General features: G+C 42.5%; 1 protein-coding gene and 1 non-coding gene across 2 annotated transcripts; both read right to left on the bottom strand.

Annotated features, from left to right (window-relative positions):
* Nucleotides 1-4: 4 nt before the first annotated feature.
* trnag-ccc lies at nucleotides 5-75 on the bottom strand. The gene has a single exon. It is a non-coding gene; the product is annotated as a tRNA-Gly (tRNA).
* Nucleotides 76-839: 764 nt separating this feature from the next.
* On the bottom strand, nucleotides 840-13375 carry dtwd2 (DTW domain containing 2). Its single transcript, XM_024382050.2, has 6 exons — nucleotides 13120-13375; nucleotides 10861-10951; nucleotides 8811-8905; nucleotides 8080-8302; nucleotides 4602-4733; nucleotides 840-1267 (listed from the first exon to the last, which is right to left on the bottom strand). Exons 1-6 carry the CDS (start codon nucleotides 13308-13310, stop codon nucleotides 1088-1090), a joined length of 912 nt encoding a protein of 303 aa, XP_024237818.1. The 5' UTR covers nucleotides 13311-13375; the 3' UTR covers nucleotides 840-1087.
* Between the last annotated feature and the right edge of the window lie 3214 nt (nucleotides 13376-16589).

Here is a 16589-nt window from a genome sequence, read left to right as displayed (position 1 = left end):
TACGTGCGCCGCCCGGGAATCGAACCCGGGTCGCAAGAATGGGAATCTTGCATGATACCACTACACCAGCGGCGCGTTAAAAGAGCTAGGATACTATGGGTATTTTACCCTTACCGTAATAACATCACTTCGACTGCAATTTTACATTTATTAAAATGTGTTCCTCTTGTCAATGATTTTGAACGAGGCTGTGTTAGAACAAAGATGGTTCAGGTGAAGTTCAGACTGAAGTTATATGCCCCATCAGTGGTGTAAACTACTTCAGTGACGTGACTTGCCTAGTTAAATAAAGGTTAAATAAATACATTACTTGTATTTTTTTGAGGGTATCTGTACTTTACTATTCATATTGACAACTTTTACCCCTCTACAATCCTAAATAGAATAATGTACTTTTTACTCCATACATTTTCCCTGACACCCAAAAGTACTTGTTACACGTAGAATGCTTAGCAGGACAGGAACATTCACATATGTATGAAGAGAATATCCCTGGTCATCTCTTCTACAGCTGATCTGGCGGACTCACTAAACACAAACGTAAATGTCTGAGTGTTATTGTGTGCCCCGACTATCCGTGAATAAAATAGAAACAAGAGAATCGTGCGGTCTGATTTGCTTAATATAAGGAATGTAGAAAATATTTAAACTTTTGATGCTTAGTATATTTTTGCAATTACATTTCAAACTAAATAATTTCAGACTTTTACTCTAGTGGTATTTCACATTAGTCGTTTTCTATTAAGGTATCTTTACTTTACTCAAGTATGACAACTGGGTACTTTTCCCCACCACTATGCACCATACCATCAAGTCCTGCATAATCAAATTAGACAGCAGACAATTTACTTATTTATTTCAACACATGTATAAAAACAGATAAGACCATTTCAAATAACCACACATTGGATTGGAAATATAGTGGGTAGCCACACTGACCCAGGGGTCTGTTTTTCAGTGCTCTGTACACATCTGGGTAAGGTGGAAGAAATGTTGATTAATCCAAATTGCACTCAGGTCAAAAGTAGTGTCCTATATGAGGATAGGCCAGAGTGTTCTTTTATTTCATAAACAACCTAGTAGTCCCTCATCTAGGGCAGATGTGCTGGTTAGTAATAAGATTCTCCATTCTCTTGATCTTGCGTTTGTTCGTGGGCATTTGTTTGTCGTAAATGCCGTGTCGTATCAGGTGTTCCTTGCTGTGGTGTACCAGGGCCCCATGCTGCAGCTGGAAAGAGCACAGTGCCTGCAGAGGCTTCAACAGAACCTGGAAGGGACAGGAAGATGAAATGTCCAGTCACGTACAGGCAGATTGCTGCAAAGGGCCATCCGCCATCATGGTGTGGGTCTGTAGCGGTCTTATGCTCAGGAGCAGTGTTTGGGTCTTTACTCACAAAAAGTAATATATTATTCATTACGCGTTACTTCTTTCAACAATAACTAAATTACTTCACTTATTACTCATTGGGAAAAGTAATTTGTTACACTACTTATTTTTTTACTTTTTGCGTTACACACCAAAATGTTGCACGTCCTCACTAAATGTAAACAAAGTTGCGTTAAGTAGGCCGATACACCAAAACAAGTACCTTAATAATGACAGATTCTACCATGGATAAGGGCAGCATTTCATCTTACTACATACCCAGCTAAAAGCTTGTTCAGCTCTCCCTAATTCTACACCCTGTCCTCCTGAATGATTCAAATCAAGCCTTGGTTGTTTGAATGAGGTAGGCCTACAGACATCTTCAGCAGCAGTCAGGTATCGGGGGTCTTTCGATACGAGTTTTGTGTTGCCTTTGCAGAGTACTTCCATGTCAATGTTTAAGACGCTTCTGTCATTTTTCATCTCTCTCTCATTAAAGCAGTTAGTAGTAGTGCGTGCATAAACAGGAACTTAGTGAGACTGAGAACAAAAACAAATTTGTTTAAAAAATATATATATATTGCACCATTAGAGAGGGAATAATAATCACAAATATTTACTTGGATCAATAACTAAATAGGAAGGGAATGATGACAAAAGTAACAATCCATTTATTTGATCAAAAACTATAAAGTTATTACTCAAATTGGAGCAGTAACTCCATTACATTACTGGTTACTATAAAAAATGATATTATTACTGTAACACGTTGCTTTATAATACATTACCCACAACACTGCTCAAGAGGGTAAAAGTCGTGAGACGTTATAGAAAGTACAGATAGAAATGGATGTTGTCTATTATGCAAACTGGAAACCATATATCTTGAGGCCCATTTATTGTAGCTGGGGATGTTAACAAAGCACATTTGAGAACAAGGCTACCTAAATTCTATCAGCATATTGACTGTAGCACCCGCGCTGGTAAAACACTGGATCAATGCTACTCTAACTTTAGCAATGCATAAAAGGCCCTCCCCCGCCCTCCCTTTGGCAAATCCAACCACGACTCCATTTTGCGCCTCCCATCCTATAGGAAGAAACACAAACAGGATGTACCCATGCTAAGGACTATTCAATGCTGGTCTGACCAATCAGAATCCATGCTTCAAGATTGTTTTGATCACGCGGACCGGAACATGTTCCCGGGTAGCCTCAGTGAATAATATTGACGTATATGCCGATTCAATGAGTGAGTTTATAAGGAAGTGTATAGGAGATGTTGTACCTACAGTGACTTAAAACCTACCCTAAGCAACAACCGTGGATAGATGGTGGCATTCCTGCAAAACTGAAAACGCGAACCTCCGCATTTAACCATGGAAAGGTGACTGGGAATATGGCTGAATACAAACAGAGTAGTAATTCCCTCCACAAGGCAATTGAACAAGCGAAATGTCAATATAGAGACAAAGTGGAGTCGCAATTCAACGTCTCAGACACAAGACGCACAGTTGAAGCTGGAATCATTAAAAATTGTTTTTCAACCACACCACAAATTTCTTGTTAACAATCTATAGTTCAGGCAAGTCGGTTAGGACATCTACTTTGTGCATGACACAAGTAATTTGTTCAACAATTGCTTACTGACAGATTATTTCACTGTATCACAAATCCGGTGGGTCAGAAGTTTACATACACTAAGTTGACTGTGCCTTTAAACAGCTTGGAAAATTCCAGAAAATGATGTCATGGCTTTAGAAGCTTCTAATAGGCTAATTGACATCATTTGAGTCAATTGGAGGTGTACCTGTGGATAGATTCCCTTCAAACTCAGTGCCTCTTTGCTTGACATCATGGGAAAATCAAAAGAAATCAGCCAAGACCTCAGAAAAGAAATTGTATACTTCCACAAGTCTGGTTAATTCTTGGGAGCAATTTCCAAACGCCTTAAGGTACCACGTTCATCTGTACAAACAATAGTATGCAAGTATAAATACCATGGGACCACACAGCCATCATACTGCTCAGGAAGGAGACGCGTTCTGTCTCCTAGAGATTAACATACTTTGGTGCGAAAAGTGAAAATCAATCCCAGAACAACAAAGGACCTTGTGAAAATGCTGGAGGAAACAGGTACAAGAGTATCTATATCCACAGTAAAACGAGTCCTATATCGACATAACCTGAAAGGCGGCTCAGCAAGGAAGAAGCCACTGCTCCAAAACCACCATAAAAAAAGACAGACTATGGCTTGCAACCGCACATGGGGACAAAGATTATACTTTCTGGAGAAATGTCCTCTGGTCTGATGAAACAAAAATAGAACTGTTTGGCCATAATGACCATCGGTATGTTTGGAGGAAAAAGGGGGAAGATTGCAAGCCAAGAACACCATCCCAACCATGAAGCACGGGGGTGGCAGCATCATGTTGTGGGGGTGCTTTGCTGCAGGAGGGACTGGTGCACTTCACAAAATAGATGGTATCATGAGAAAGGAAAATTATGTGTATATATTGAAGTACCATCTCAAGACATCAGTCATGAAGTTAAAGCTTGGTCGCAAATGGGTCTTCCAAATGGACAATGACCCCAAGCAAACTTCCAAAGTTGTGGCAAAATGGCTTAAGGACAACAAAGTCAAGGTATTGGAGTGGCCATCACAAAGCCCTGACCTCAATCACATAGACAATTTGTCAGGCCTACCAACCTGACTCAGTTACACCTGCTCTGTCAGGAGGAATGGGCCAAAATTCACCCAACTTATTGTGGGAAGCTTGTGGAAGGCTACCCGAAATGTTTGACCCAGTTAAACAATTTAAAAGGCAATACACTCAATTAGTATTTGGTAGCATGTAAACTTCTGACCCACTGGGAATGTGATGAAAGAAATAATAGCTGAAATAAATCATTCTTTCTACTATTATTCTGACATTTCACATTATTAAAATAAAGTGGTGATCCTAACTGACCTATACAGGGAATTTTTACTAGGATTAAAATGTCAGGAATTGTGAAAAACTTCGATGTGTGTATTAGGTAGTTGTTGTGGAATTGTTAGATTACATGTTAGATATTGCTGCACTGTAGAAACTAGAACGCTACACTCGCAATATCATCTACTAACCATGCATATGTGACCAATAAAATTAGATTTGTAGAACAAGTATGATTGTCTGTATATATATATATATATGATTGTCATGTCACGTACAGTATAGGTCTATGCTACCCACCTCCTGTATTGCTTCGTTCCTCTCTAGGATGGACAGGGTGACAGCAGCACACTCCAGGGTGGACAGGCAGATGTTAGATGGCTGAGAACGGATCACATACTGGCTAGTCTGCTCACTCCTGCTCAGCTGTACCTGAAATACACAACGTAACAGACTCCATTTCAACAATAAAAATAACCAGACCATACACTTGAAAGCCCTTGATTTGGCTTGTAGTGTGCACTTTTGGGACTATTGCATTGGCTTTATTGTACTTAATCAATACACCCCTGGTGTAAAGAAACCTGGTTCCATTATACTCAATCTACAGTGACTTGCGAAAGTATTCACCCCATTTATTATAGCTGCGAGTATCTTGGGGTGTGTCTATAAGCGTGGCACATCTAGTCACTGGGATTTTTGCCCATTCTTCAAGACAAAACTGCTCCAGCTCCTTCAAGCTGGATGGGTTCCCCTGGTGTACAGCAATCTTTAAGTCATACCACAGATTCTCAATTGGATCGAGGTCTGGGCTTTGACTAGGCCATTCCAAGACATTTATAGGTTTCCCCTTAAACCACTTGCGTGTTGTTTTAGCAGTATGCTTAGGGTCATTGTCCTGCTAGAAGGTGAACCTCCATCCCAGTCTCAAATCTCTGGGAGACTGAAACAGGTTTCCCTCAAGAATTTCCCTGTATTTAGCGCCATCATTCCTTTCATTCTGACCAGTTTCCCAGTCCCTGCCGATGAAAAACATCCCCACAGCATGATGCTGCCACCACCATGCTTCACTGTGGGGATTTTGTTCTCGGGGTGATGAGGTGTTGGGTTTGCGCCAGACATAGTGTTTTTCTTGATGACCAAAAATCTTGATTTTAGACTCATCTGACGGCAGGGTAGCCTATTGGTTACAGCGGTGGACTAGTAACCGGAAGGTTGCAAGTTCAAACCCCTGAGCTGACATGGTACAAATCTGTTGTTCTGCCCCTGAACAGGCAGTTAACCCACTGTTCCTAGGCTGTCATTGAAAATAAGAATTTTTTCTTAACTGACTTGCCTAGTTAAATAAAAGGTAAAATAAAAAATACCTTCTTCCATATATTTGGGGAGTCTCCCAGATGCCTTTTGGCATACACCAAACGTGTTTGCTTATTTTTTTATTTAAGCAATGGCTTTTTTCTGGCCACTTCCGTAAAGACCAGATATGTGGAGTGTACGGCTTAAAGTGGTCCTATGGACAGATACTCCAATCTCCACTGTGGAGCTTTGCAGATCCTTCAGTGTTATCTTTGGTCTCTTTGTTGCCTCTCTGAATAATGCCCTCCTGAATAATGCCTGGTCCGTCAGTTTTGGTGTTAGGCCCTCTCTTGGCAGGCTGGTGCCATATTCTTTAATTTTTTAAATAATGGATTTAATGGTGCTCCGCGGGATGTTAAAAGTTTCAGATATTTTTTTATAACCTAACCCTGATCTGTACTCATCCACAGCTTGGTCCCTGACCTGTTTGGAGAGCTCCTTGGTCTTTATGGTGCCGCTTGCTTGGTGGTGCTGTGGACTCTGGGGCCTTTCAGAACAGGTGTATATATACTGAGATCATGTAACAGATCATGTGACACTTAGATTGCACACAGGTGTACATTTAACTAATTATGTGACTGCTGTAGGTAATTGATTGCACCAGATCTTATTTGGGGGCTTCATAGCAAAGGGGAAGAATACATACAGTGGGGCAAAAAAGTATTTAGTCAGCCACCAATTGTGCAAGTTCTCCCACTTAAAAAGATGAGAGGCCTATAATTTTCATCATAGGTACACTTCAACTATGACAGACAAAATGGGGGGTGGGGAAATCCAGAAAATTACATTGTAGGATTTTTTAAATGAATTTATTTGCAAATTATGGTGGAAAATAAGTATTTGGTCAATAACAAAAGTTTCTCAATACTTTGTTATATACCCTTTGTTGGCAATGACAGAGGTCAAACGTTTTCTGTAAGTCTTCACAAGGTTTTCACACACTGTTGCTGGTATTTTGTCCCATTCCTCCATGCAGATCTCCTCTAGAGCAGTGATGTTTTGGGGCTGTTGCTAGGCAACACTAACTTTCAACTCCATCCAAAGATTTTCTATGGGGTTGAGATCTGGAGACTGGCTAGGCCACTCCAAGACCTTGAAATGCTTCTTACGAAGCCACTCCTTCGTTGCCCGAGCGGTGTGTTTGGGATCATTGTCATGCTGAAAGACCCAGCCACGTTTCATCTTCAATGCCCTTGCTGATGGAAGGAGGTTTTCACTCAAAATCTCACGATACATGGCCCCATTCATTCTTTCCTTTACACGGATCAGTCGTCCTGGTCCCTTTGCAGAAAAACAGCCCCAAAGCATGATGTTTCCACCCCCATGCTTCACAGTAGGTATGGTGTTCTTTGGATGCAACTCAGCATTCTTTGTCCTCCAAACATAACGAGTTGAGTTTTTACCAAAAGGTTATATTTTGGTTTCATCTGACCATATGACATTCTCCCAATCTTCTTCTGGATCATCCAAATGCTCTCTAGCAAACTTCAGACGGGCCTGGACATGTACTGGCTTAAGCAGGGGGACACGTCTGGCACTGCAGGATTTGAGTCCCTGGCGGCGTAGTGTGTTTCTGATGGTAGGCTTTGTTACTTTGGTCCCAGCTCTCTGCAGGTCATTCACTAGGTCCCCCTGTGTGGTTCTGGGAATTTTGCTCACCGTTCTTGTGATCATTTTGACCCCACGGGGTGAGATCTTATGTGGAGCCCCAGATCGAGGGAGATTATCAGTGGTCTTGTATGTCTTCCATTTCCTAATAATTGCTGGTGCATAGCCTGGTGCAGGTCTACAATTTTGTTTCTGGTGTCCTTTGACAGCTCTTTGGTCTTGGCCATAGTGGAGTTTGGAGCGTGACTGTTTCAGGTTGTGGACAGGTGTCTTTTATACTGATAACAAGTTCAAACAGGTGCCATTAATACAGGTAACGAGTGGAGGACAGAGGAGCCTCTTAAAGAAGAAGTTACAGGTCTGTGAGAGCCAGAAATCTTGCTTGTTTGTAGGTGACCAAATACTTATTTTCCGCCATAATTTTCAAATAAATTCATTAAAAATCCTACAATGTGATTTTCTGGATTTTTTTTCTCATTCTGTCTGTCATAGTTGAAGTGTACCTATGATGAAAATTACAGGCCTCTCATCTTTTTAAGTGGGAGAACTTGCACAATTGGTGGCTGACTAAATACTTTTTTGCCCCACTGTATGCACGCACCACTTTTCTGTTTTTAAATTTTTTAAACAAGGAATTTTTTTCATTTCACTTCACCAATTTGGACTATTTTGTGTATGTCCATTACATGAAATCCAAATAAAAATTCATTTAAATGACAGGTTGTAATGCAACAAAATAGAAAAAGTGCTCTAAGGGGGATGAATCCTTTTGCAAGGCACTGTATTGTGCCCTGTTGAAGTATAGCTGTTCCACCTGTTTGGGCTGGTGGAGCAGGGTGTTTCTGAGGAACATATCTTTTGCCTGGCTCCAGGTGCCATCGATGATGATGACATTGGGTCCCACCGCCCTCACAAATTGCTCTCCCATCCTGTCCTGGTCTTGTTTCTGGACTAGCTCCTCCAGGTTCTGAGCATCTGGTCCCGGGTACAGTATCAGGGTTCTGCTGTCTCGACACACTGCAGCCAGCTCTGGGTTCCTGTAAGGCAGAGAGAGATGCAACATGTTTAGAGAGAAAGATGTACGTGTCACGTTCGTCGTATGGAGGAGACCAAGGCATAGTGTGATATGAATACATCTTCTTTAATAAGATGAAGAACACTTAAACAAACAATACAAAATAACAAAACGAACGTCAAGCTATACTATAAAATGTGCATTTACAGGCAACTAGACATAGACATAGATAATAACCCACAAAATACCCAAAGAAGATGGCTGCCTAAATATGGTTCCCAATCAGAGACAACGATAAACACCTGCCTCTAATTGAGAACCAATCTAGGCAACCATAGACATATATAAACACCTAGATGATAAACAACCCCATAAACCTACAAAACCCCTAGACAGTACAAAAACACATACATCACCCATGTCACACCCTGACCTAACCAAAACAATAAAGAAAACAAAGAATACTCAAGTCAGGGCGTGACAGTACGTGTAATGTTCAGTATCGGACCAACATAAAGATAAATGTTTACCTCTCTTCATTGAATCTCCTTCCCACCAAGACCTTGCATTTTCCTGGGGGCAAACACGCAGCAAGGAGAGGGACGGTACGAAGCGCTCGACTCTCCTGAAAACACAGAGAAAATAATTTCCATTGTTATTTTTACTGACTCAGTACCCAACCACACACACTGGATCGGAGGAGCATAGGGTCAACTGCAGAGCAGTAACCCTGAAGCAGTTTGGGGCATTACTCAAGGGCTAAACTCAGGGTTGTGAGTGAGTCGTTCCATGGGATTTTAATCACTTTATTAATGGACCCCTTGTGATTTGAACGAAACCTTCCATACATTTTTGCCCACGGTAGAAGTGGTCAGAAAGTTACTTTTTGGACCTGAATGCCAAAACATTGAGGGGCTCAACGTTGACCCATTTTGTCTACTCCACCTACCATGAGACAGCCATGTCTTAATCACCGATTAGAAAAATGGTTGAGTTTGATATATACTGAACAAAAATATAAATGAAACATATAAAGTGTTGGTCCTATGTTTCATGAGATAAAAGAACTGAGAAATGTTCCATACTCACAAAAAGCTTATTTCTCTCAAATTGAGTGCACAAATTTGTTTAGATCCCTGTTAGTGAGCATTTCTCCTTTGCTAAAACAATCCATCGACCAGACAGGTGTGACATATCAAGAAGCTGATTAAACAGTATGATCATTACACATGTGCACCTTGTGCTGGGGGCATCAAATGGCCACTCTTAAATTGTGCCGTTTTTGTCACAACACAATGCTACAAATGTCTCAAGTTGAAGGAGCATGCAATTGGCATGCTGACTGCAAGAATGTCCACCAGAGATGTTGCCAGAGAATTAAATACTTATTTATCTACCATAAGTCGCCTCTAACATCATTTTAGAGAATTTGGCAGTACGTCGAACCGGTCCCACAACCGCCGACCACATGTAAGTCAGTGAAGAGCCGACTCCGGGATGCTGGCCTTCTAGGCAGAGTTCCTCTGTCCAGTGTCTGTGTTATTTTGCCCATCTTAATCTTTTATTTTCATTGGCCAGTCTGAGATATGGCTTTTTCTTTGCTACTCTGCCTAGAAGGCCAGCATAGAAGGCCAGTCTCCTCTTTGCGGTTGACGTTGAGTCTGGTGTTTTGCGGATAGTATTTAATGAAGCCGCCAGCTGAGGACTTCTGAGGCGTCTGTTTCTCAAACTAGACACTCTAATGTACTTGTCCCCTTGCTCAGTTGTGCACGGGGCCTCCCACTCCTCTTTCTACTCTGGTTAGGGCCAGTTTGCGTTGTTCTGTGAAGGGAGTAGTACACAGCGTTGAAAGCGATCTTCAGTTTCTTGGCAATTTCTCACATGGAATAGCCTTCATTTCTCAGAACAAGAATTGACTGATGAGTTTCAGAAGAAAGTGCTTTGTTTCTGGCCATTTTGAGCCTGTAATTGAATCCACAAATGCTGATGCTCCAGATACTCAACTAATCTAAAGAAGGCCAGTTTTATTGCTTCTTTAATCAGAACAAAAGTTTTTAGCTGTATTAACATAATTGCAAAAGGGTTTTCTAATTATCAATTAGCCTTTTAAAATTATAAACTTGGATTAGCTAACAACGTGCCATTGGAACACAGGAGTGATGGTTGCTGATAATAGGCCTCTGTATGCCTATGTAGATATTCCATTTTTTTTTTAAACTCTGCCGTTTCCAGCTACAATAGTCATTTACAACATTAACAATATCTACACTGTACTTCTGATCAGTTTTATGTTATTTTAAATGGGCAATTTTTGGGGCTTTTTAAAAAAAAACAAGGACATTTAAGTGACCCCAAACTTTTGAACTGTTTTGTATGTTGTAGCTCAGACCCTATTTGACATAATCTGAGGTGTTTATGTTGTGTTTGTGTTGTGCCTGCCATCAGTTGAGACACAGCATACTCTTGAATACAGGGTGGTTTCGTTCAAATCAAAAGGGGCGCAGTCAGAAAGTGATTGAAATTATATGGATCGACCCCCCCCCCCACACACACACACACACACACACACACACACCCCACCTCTGCAGGATGCTGTACGATGTACAGACACGTGGAGACCTCCAGGGGGTGGACTGGCAGGAACGGGCAGAGACACACCTTCTGGGGACGGCTGTTTGGAGAGAAGAGGAGAGGGTGAAGATGTCTCCCAAACAGTCTTTAATAACTATCTTCCTCATCACATACCTTTATATGTGACTGCCAGGGAGAGGTGAAAGGTATAATTATGGTGGATGACTACTGAGAATGTGCTTTAACATGGCCACAAATCAGTGTGCAGATAAAGGACTCAGTACTGGGGTGGTATTCATTACGCTGATTCTGTTCCAAAATGTTTCGTCCAAACGGAAAACGTTTTGCAACAAAAACTTGAGTTTTGTATTGGACAAGTTCAGGTAGGTCCCTCCCCGTTTGCTTCCTGTTGAGTCTGGCAAATGGTATCCGTTGCAATACATAATCAGGGTTGGGGAGTAACGGATTACAAAAAATGGTAACTGTAATCCCTTACCAGAAAAAAAATACTGTAATCAGATTACCAATACTTTTGAAAAACTAGATGATTACTTTGAGGATTAGTTTTAAATTCCGAAAGGATGTTTGTGCAAAAAAATCTGTTTTCTAAATGACATTCAAATCAGCATTGAAAAAAGGCGCAAGTTTAAGTTTGTTCCATCTGAGTGAGTCTGACCACAAGTCAGAGACCACTATGATGACACACCAAATATGTTTGATGGATTGCGGGAAAAGAGCATTAATATGCTTTTGTAGGCTACAGTCCAAGCTATGTCTTCCAATGGTGTGACTGCAGTCGGCATCCAAAGATTATCCAACTTGAATAAACGCTTGGAGGTAAGGATGACAGTAGTGGTGTAGTCTACGGCCATACAGATATCACGTATTGATATCTACAGAGCACATTGATGTGAATCACACTGCTGCTCTCTCATTTAGCTATTTGCGCCTTACGGATTGTGGTTGTTGTAGGTGGCTGTTCACAAGTCTAAGTGTGTATTTGAACCCAATAATGGTTGAATTCAATATGTTTAAACTGTCTATACATCATGGTTGTTGAAACCAGTGGACAGCCAATGAAAAATGCGCTCTTGCAACATCTGCATAATGCGGATCCCAGCCTCTGGAATAAAGGTGGGGCTTTTATTGATCAATCTAATTTATGCTAATAAAATAAATCCATAGGCCTAATGGACACATGCTCAAACTTGCACACTTTTGATAGACTTAAAAGGGACAAGCTGTAGTTGCTACATCCATTTTGGGATTCATAAATATTAAATATACAGTACCAGTCCAAAGTCTGGATACACCTACTCATTGAAAAAAAATAAGAAAAACCATTCAATGAGCCCAATCATTCCTCCATGTCGGACTGGCTAATATGTCCTTAGTTTTGGAGTCATACTCAGGTAAAATAATTTGGCTAATCTATACTTCCATATTTCCAAGTCCTATTCTTGAAGATCAAGGGGTATAACATTTATTGGAATGACTGGAATTCTGGTTTGGTTTTTAATGTAAAGCTATAATTTAATCATATTATTATATGTAGTAGAAAGCAATGGGTTAGAAGAAGCCTACATAACCAACCCATAAAGTAACATTTTACATCCATATATGGCCAGCTATGTAAACTTTGACATAGATTTATCCTGCAATAGATGTCGTTCAATTGATAACATACATTTGTGTCTTCTAATGCCTCTTAAAGGGAAAGTAATCTAAAAGTAAATGAATATAATCAGATTAAGTTACTGCGTTTGGGGTAATCTAAAAGTTACGTCACTGATTACAATTTTGGACAGGTAATTTGTAACTGTAACGGATTACATTTCAAAAGTAACCTACCCAACCCTGGGCATAATGAATGAAGCACTGTACTATTTGAGAAGTAGTCTACCCCTAGCCTCGCGAGGGAATCCTTCCACATATCGTCTCGTTAGAAGCAGCAGAATAGTTCATGGAGAGAATGAATATCTTCATGTAGCTAGCTTTCTCTTAGGCGGGTTGCCTCCAAGGCTCCAACAGGGTACCACGGGTCTAATCATTAATCCAAACTGTTGCGTTTGGCATGAATTCGTGTAATCAATACAGCCAAGCTGTAGCTACAGAATTGTAACTGGATATGTGATGGTCCATTACAGTAACTAGCTAATCTTAAATATTTGACTATTTAAAGCTTTCATTCACATACTATCAATCAATGGTGGTGGCAAAGATACTGGCAACTTCTATATTTTGTGGCGGTGCTCCCACTGAACTTACCAACATCGTAAACATGTGGGTCGTCTCTCGCAGACATCTACAGGCAGAGATCGCAGATCCCCAAAGCCGTCTTCGTCATCTTGCGAAGAAGAACTGCCACAATTGGCATATTCAACTGGAGCAAGAGGGTGGTTTAGGGAAAGATTTGAGAGACTTTGGCATGTTGTGTCCATTACAAATGTATGGAACATGAAAAAAAATTAAGGGAAACTCGTATCAGCTTCTCGTCAGTAACACCAGAAGTACTTCCGGGTTACGGAATTTCGGACATTTTCTAAATAAAAGTCCACCACGTAATAGTAGGAATGTGTCATTAACCTGTATTTATTCATATGTATGAAAAAGGATTGTCTAAAAATGAACAATGATTCATATTTGTTCATAAATTCATATTCGTTCACATTTGCATTAAATGTGGGTTTTTAAACAGGTTCCAAGGTTAATTAAATGCCCCCAATGCAAATCACTGTATATCAGTGGAGGCTGGTGGGAGGAGCTATAGGAAGACGGGCTCATTGCAATGACTGTATTGGAACCAATGGAATGAAGTCAACGCGTTGTTTCCATCTGTTTGATTTGTTTGGTACCATTCCATTGATTCCATTCCAGCCATTACAATGACTCTTAAAGCGCTTCCCACCAGCCTCCTCTGTTTTACATGTATTACATATTGGCTTATACCGAAAAAAAACAATTATTTGACCCGATGTAAAAGTGGGGTGGGGAGTACTCAGTAGGGTCTGTAGAATCTATATATAGTGTAATTTCATAGGGCCCTCTTTCATAGGGGGGCACACGGGGAGTCAGGCGATAGACCTGAGCCAACTCCCTGTGCTTACCTGGAAGAAGCGTAGTACTGGTCAGTACGCGCTCATAGCCCGGAAAGCTATAGGCCAGCCCCCCTCAAGTACCTTTAAATAAATGGAGAGAAAAAGTGCCATGCGAGAGTGGGCATCCAGCCAGGGCGTATTGTGCCGGCTCAGCGTGTTTGGTCTCCGGTACGCCGTTTCCGGGGTGCTGGGAGGCTGCGCCCTATGCCTGCACTCCGCCCGTGCCGGGCAAATGTGGGTATTGAGCCTAAGGGAGAGGTGCGAGTGGTATGCACTAGATCTCCAGTGCTCACCCACAGCCCGGTTCAACCTGTGCCTGCACTCTGGAGGGTCCGGGCTGAAGTGGTCATCCATCCTGGAGGAGTGGTGCCAAGGCTGCGCACCAGAGCTCCAGTGCTCCCCCACAGCCCGGTCCATCTGCTGCCTCCTCCACGCACCAGGCCTCCTGTAGGTCTCCCCAGCCTGGTGGGTCCTGTGGCAGCCCCACGCACCAGGCTGTCTGTCCATCTCCTCCCTCCAGGTTCTCCCACCTGTCCGGCGCTTCCAGAGTCTCCCTCCTGTCCAGAGCCGCCCGTCACTCCGGAGCTGCCAGAGTCCCCTGTCAGTCAGGAGCTTCCAGTCGCCCGTCAGTCAGGAGCTTCCAGTCGCCCGTCAGTCAGGAGCTGCCAGAGTCGCCCTTCACTCCGGAGCTGCCAGAGTCACCCTTCACTCCGGAGCTGCCAGAGTCGCCCTTCACTCCGGAGCTGCCAGAGTCGCCCTTCACTCCGGAGCTGCCAGAGTCGCCCTTCACTCCGGAGCTGCCAGAGTCGCCCTTCACTCCGGAGCTGCCAGAGTCGCCCTTCACTCCGGAGCTGCCAGAGTCGCCCTTCACTCCGGAGCTGCCAGAGTCACCCTTCACTCCGGAGCTGCCAGAGTCGCCCTTCACTCCGGAGCTGACAGAGTCGCCTTTCACTCCGGAGCTGACAGAGTCTCCCTCCTGTCCGGCGCAGCCAGAGTCTCCCGTCTATTCGGGGCCTGCTGCAAGGGCCCTCAGTCCGGGGTCGGCGGCGAGGGTCGCCGCTCCAAAGGCGCCACCTAAGTGGGCCAAGACTAAGGTGGAGTGGGGTCCACGTCCCGCGCCAGAGCTGCCACCGTGGACAGATGCCCACCCAGACCCTCCCCTATGGGTTTAGGTTTTGCGGCCAGAGTCCGCACCTTTGGGAGGGTGTACTGTCACGTCCTGACCTTAGTTCCTTTTTTATGTCTCTATTTTAGTTTGGTCAGGGCGTGAGTTGGGTTGGGCATTCTATGTTTGTTCTGTGTGTTATAGTTCTATGTGTTTGGCCTGGTATGGTTCCCAATCAGAGGCAGCTGTCAATCGTTGTCTCTGATTGAGAACCATACTTAGGTAGCCTGTTCCCACCTGGTGTTTGTGGGTAGTTGTTTTCTGTGTCTGTGTTTTCACCATACAGAACTGTTTCGATTTTCATTGTTTCACGTTTGTTATTTTGTGTTCAGTTGTAATAAATTTAACATGGACATGTACCACGCTGCATTTTGGTCCAATCTTGACTACTCTTCCTCAGACGAAGAGGAGAATCGTTACAAATGAATTACCAACTAGCTAGTAAGCTATGTTTTTTGAATCAAGCAACAACAGGCTATTCAATCGGATCATTTTCCTGTTCACCCAATCAAAGTTACTGTGGTTCTGTGTGGCTTGCAAAACCAGGGTTGTGGGTTCGATTCCCACGGGGGACCATTACAAATTCAAATGTGTCCACTCAGTACTGTAAGTCCAGGTGTAGCGTATCATCCATGGAAAAACAAAAAGTACCTCAGGCTACACTCTCGCATCTCAAAACCTATCATACATAGTCTCACTACGCCTTGATAGTAGCTAGCTTAGCTTTCTACTGCATCGATGGATTCCCAGGAGAGAGTAATTGCGAGATTTTTAAATAGTAATGATGTTGTGCTGGGAGCAGGTTCAGACGATCAGTGGCGTCAATTTATTGGCAACTACTTTTGACCTGAGCCGGAGAGTGTGGCCATCAGCGACTCCGCAAATGGAACAGACACCGACTCAGACAAGCTCACCGAAGTCGAGGCCGAGCCCCTTGAGGACGAAACTGAGGAAAACCACCCGTTAAAGGTTGGATCCGTCAATTACGGCGCTTCAGTCGGTCAAGGGGAAATATGTAAATGATGCTGGGCAAGAAATTGAAAAGGCTTGCTTGTTCAGGTGCTCTTGCAAGTCCAACGAACGGGAGCCCTGCTATTTGCTTTTTACCCCTGAGGGTCCTATTTGTTCTAAAGACAGGTTACATAAATGCATGAAATGGCCATCAATAAAGTTATCATATAACTTGACCATCTATAAAGATATGTCAAACATGACCCATTTACTGTCCGAGTAAAAGTGTGTGTGTTTTCTGTGTGTGTGTGTTTACTGTTTGTGGTATGTGTGTGTGGGATTCATGCATACATTTAAATAAGCACAGGGAATGTGTAGTTTGTGTGTTTTATTGAAAGTGTGATGATATAACTTGAAAATGTATTGGCTAGAATATATTATGATGGTGACAATGTTAAAGAATGACGCACTATTATGCACTATTATTTGTCTTATTTTTCAGATGGAAAACATATAGTGCTCAC

Source organism: Oncorhynchus tshawytscha, linkage group LG20, assembly GCF_018296145.1.
Source record: "Oncorhynchus tshawytscha isolate Ot180627B linkage group LG20, Otsh_v2.0, whole genome shotgun sequence".
NCBI lineage: Eukaryota > Metazoa > Chordata > Actinopteri > Salmoniformes > Salmonidae > Oncorhynchus > Oncorhynchus tshawytscha.
Note: the sequence above shows the minus strand (reverse complement) of the source record. Positions and strands in the feature narration are given on the sequence as shown.

Bases quoted from the DNA above. Each gene is read 5' to 3' on its own strand.
- dtwd2 (XM_024382050.2), bottom strand. From the start codon at position 13,310: ATGTTCCATACATTTGTAATGGACACAACATGCCAAAGTCTCTCAAAT. The intron at 10,952-13,119 runs GTAAGTTCAGTG...CTCTCCAAACAG, and splicing joins CCCACATGTTTACGATGTTG to CCGTCCCCAGAAGGTGTGTC. The intron at 8,906-10,860 runs GTGGGGTGTGTG...CTGTGTTTTCAG, and splicing joins TCGTACAGCATCCTGCAGAG to GAGAGTCGAGCGCTTCGTAC.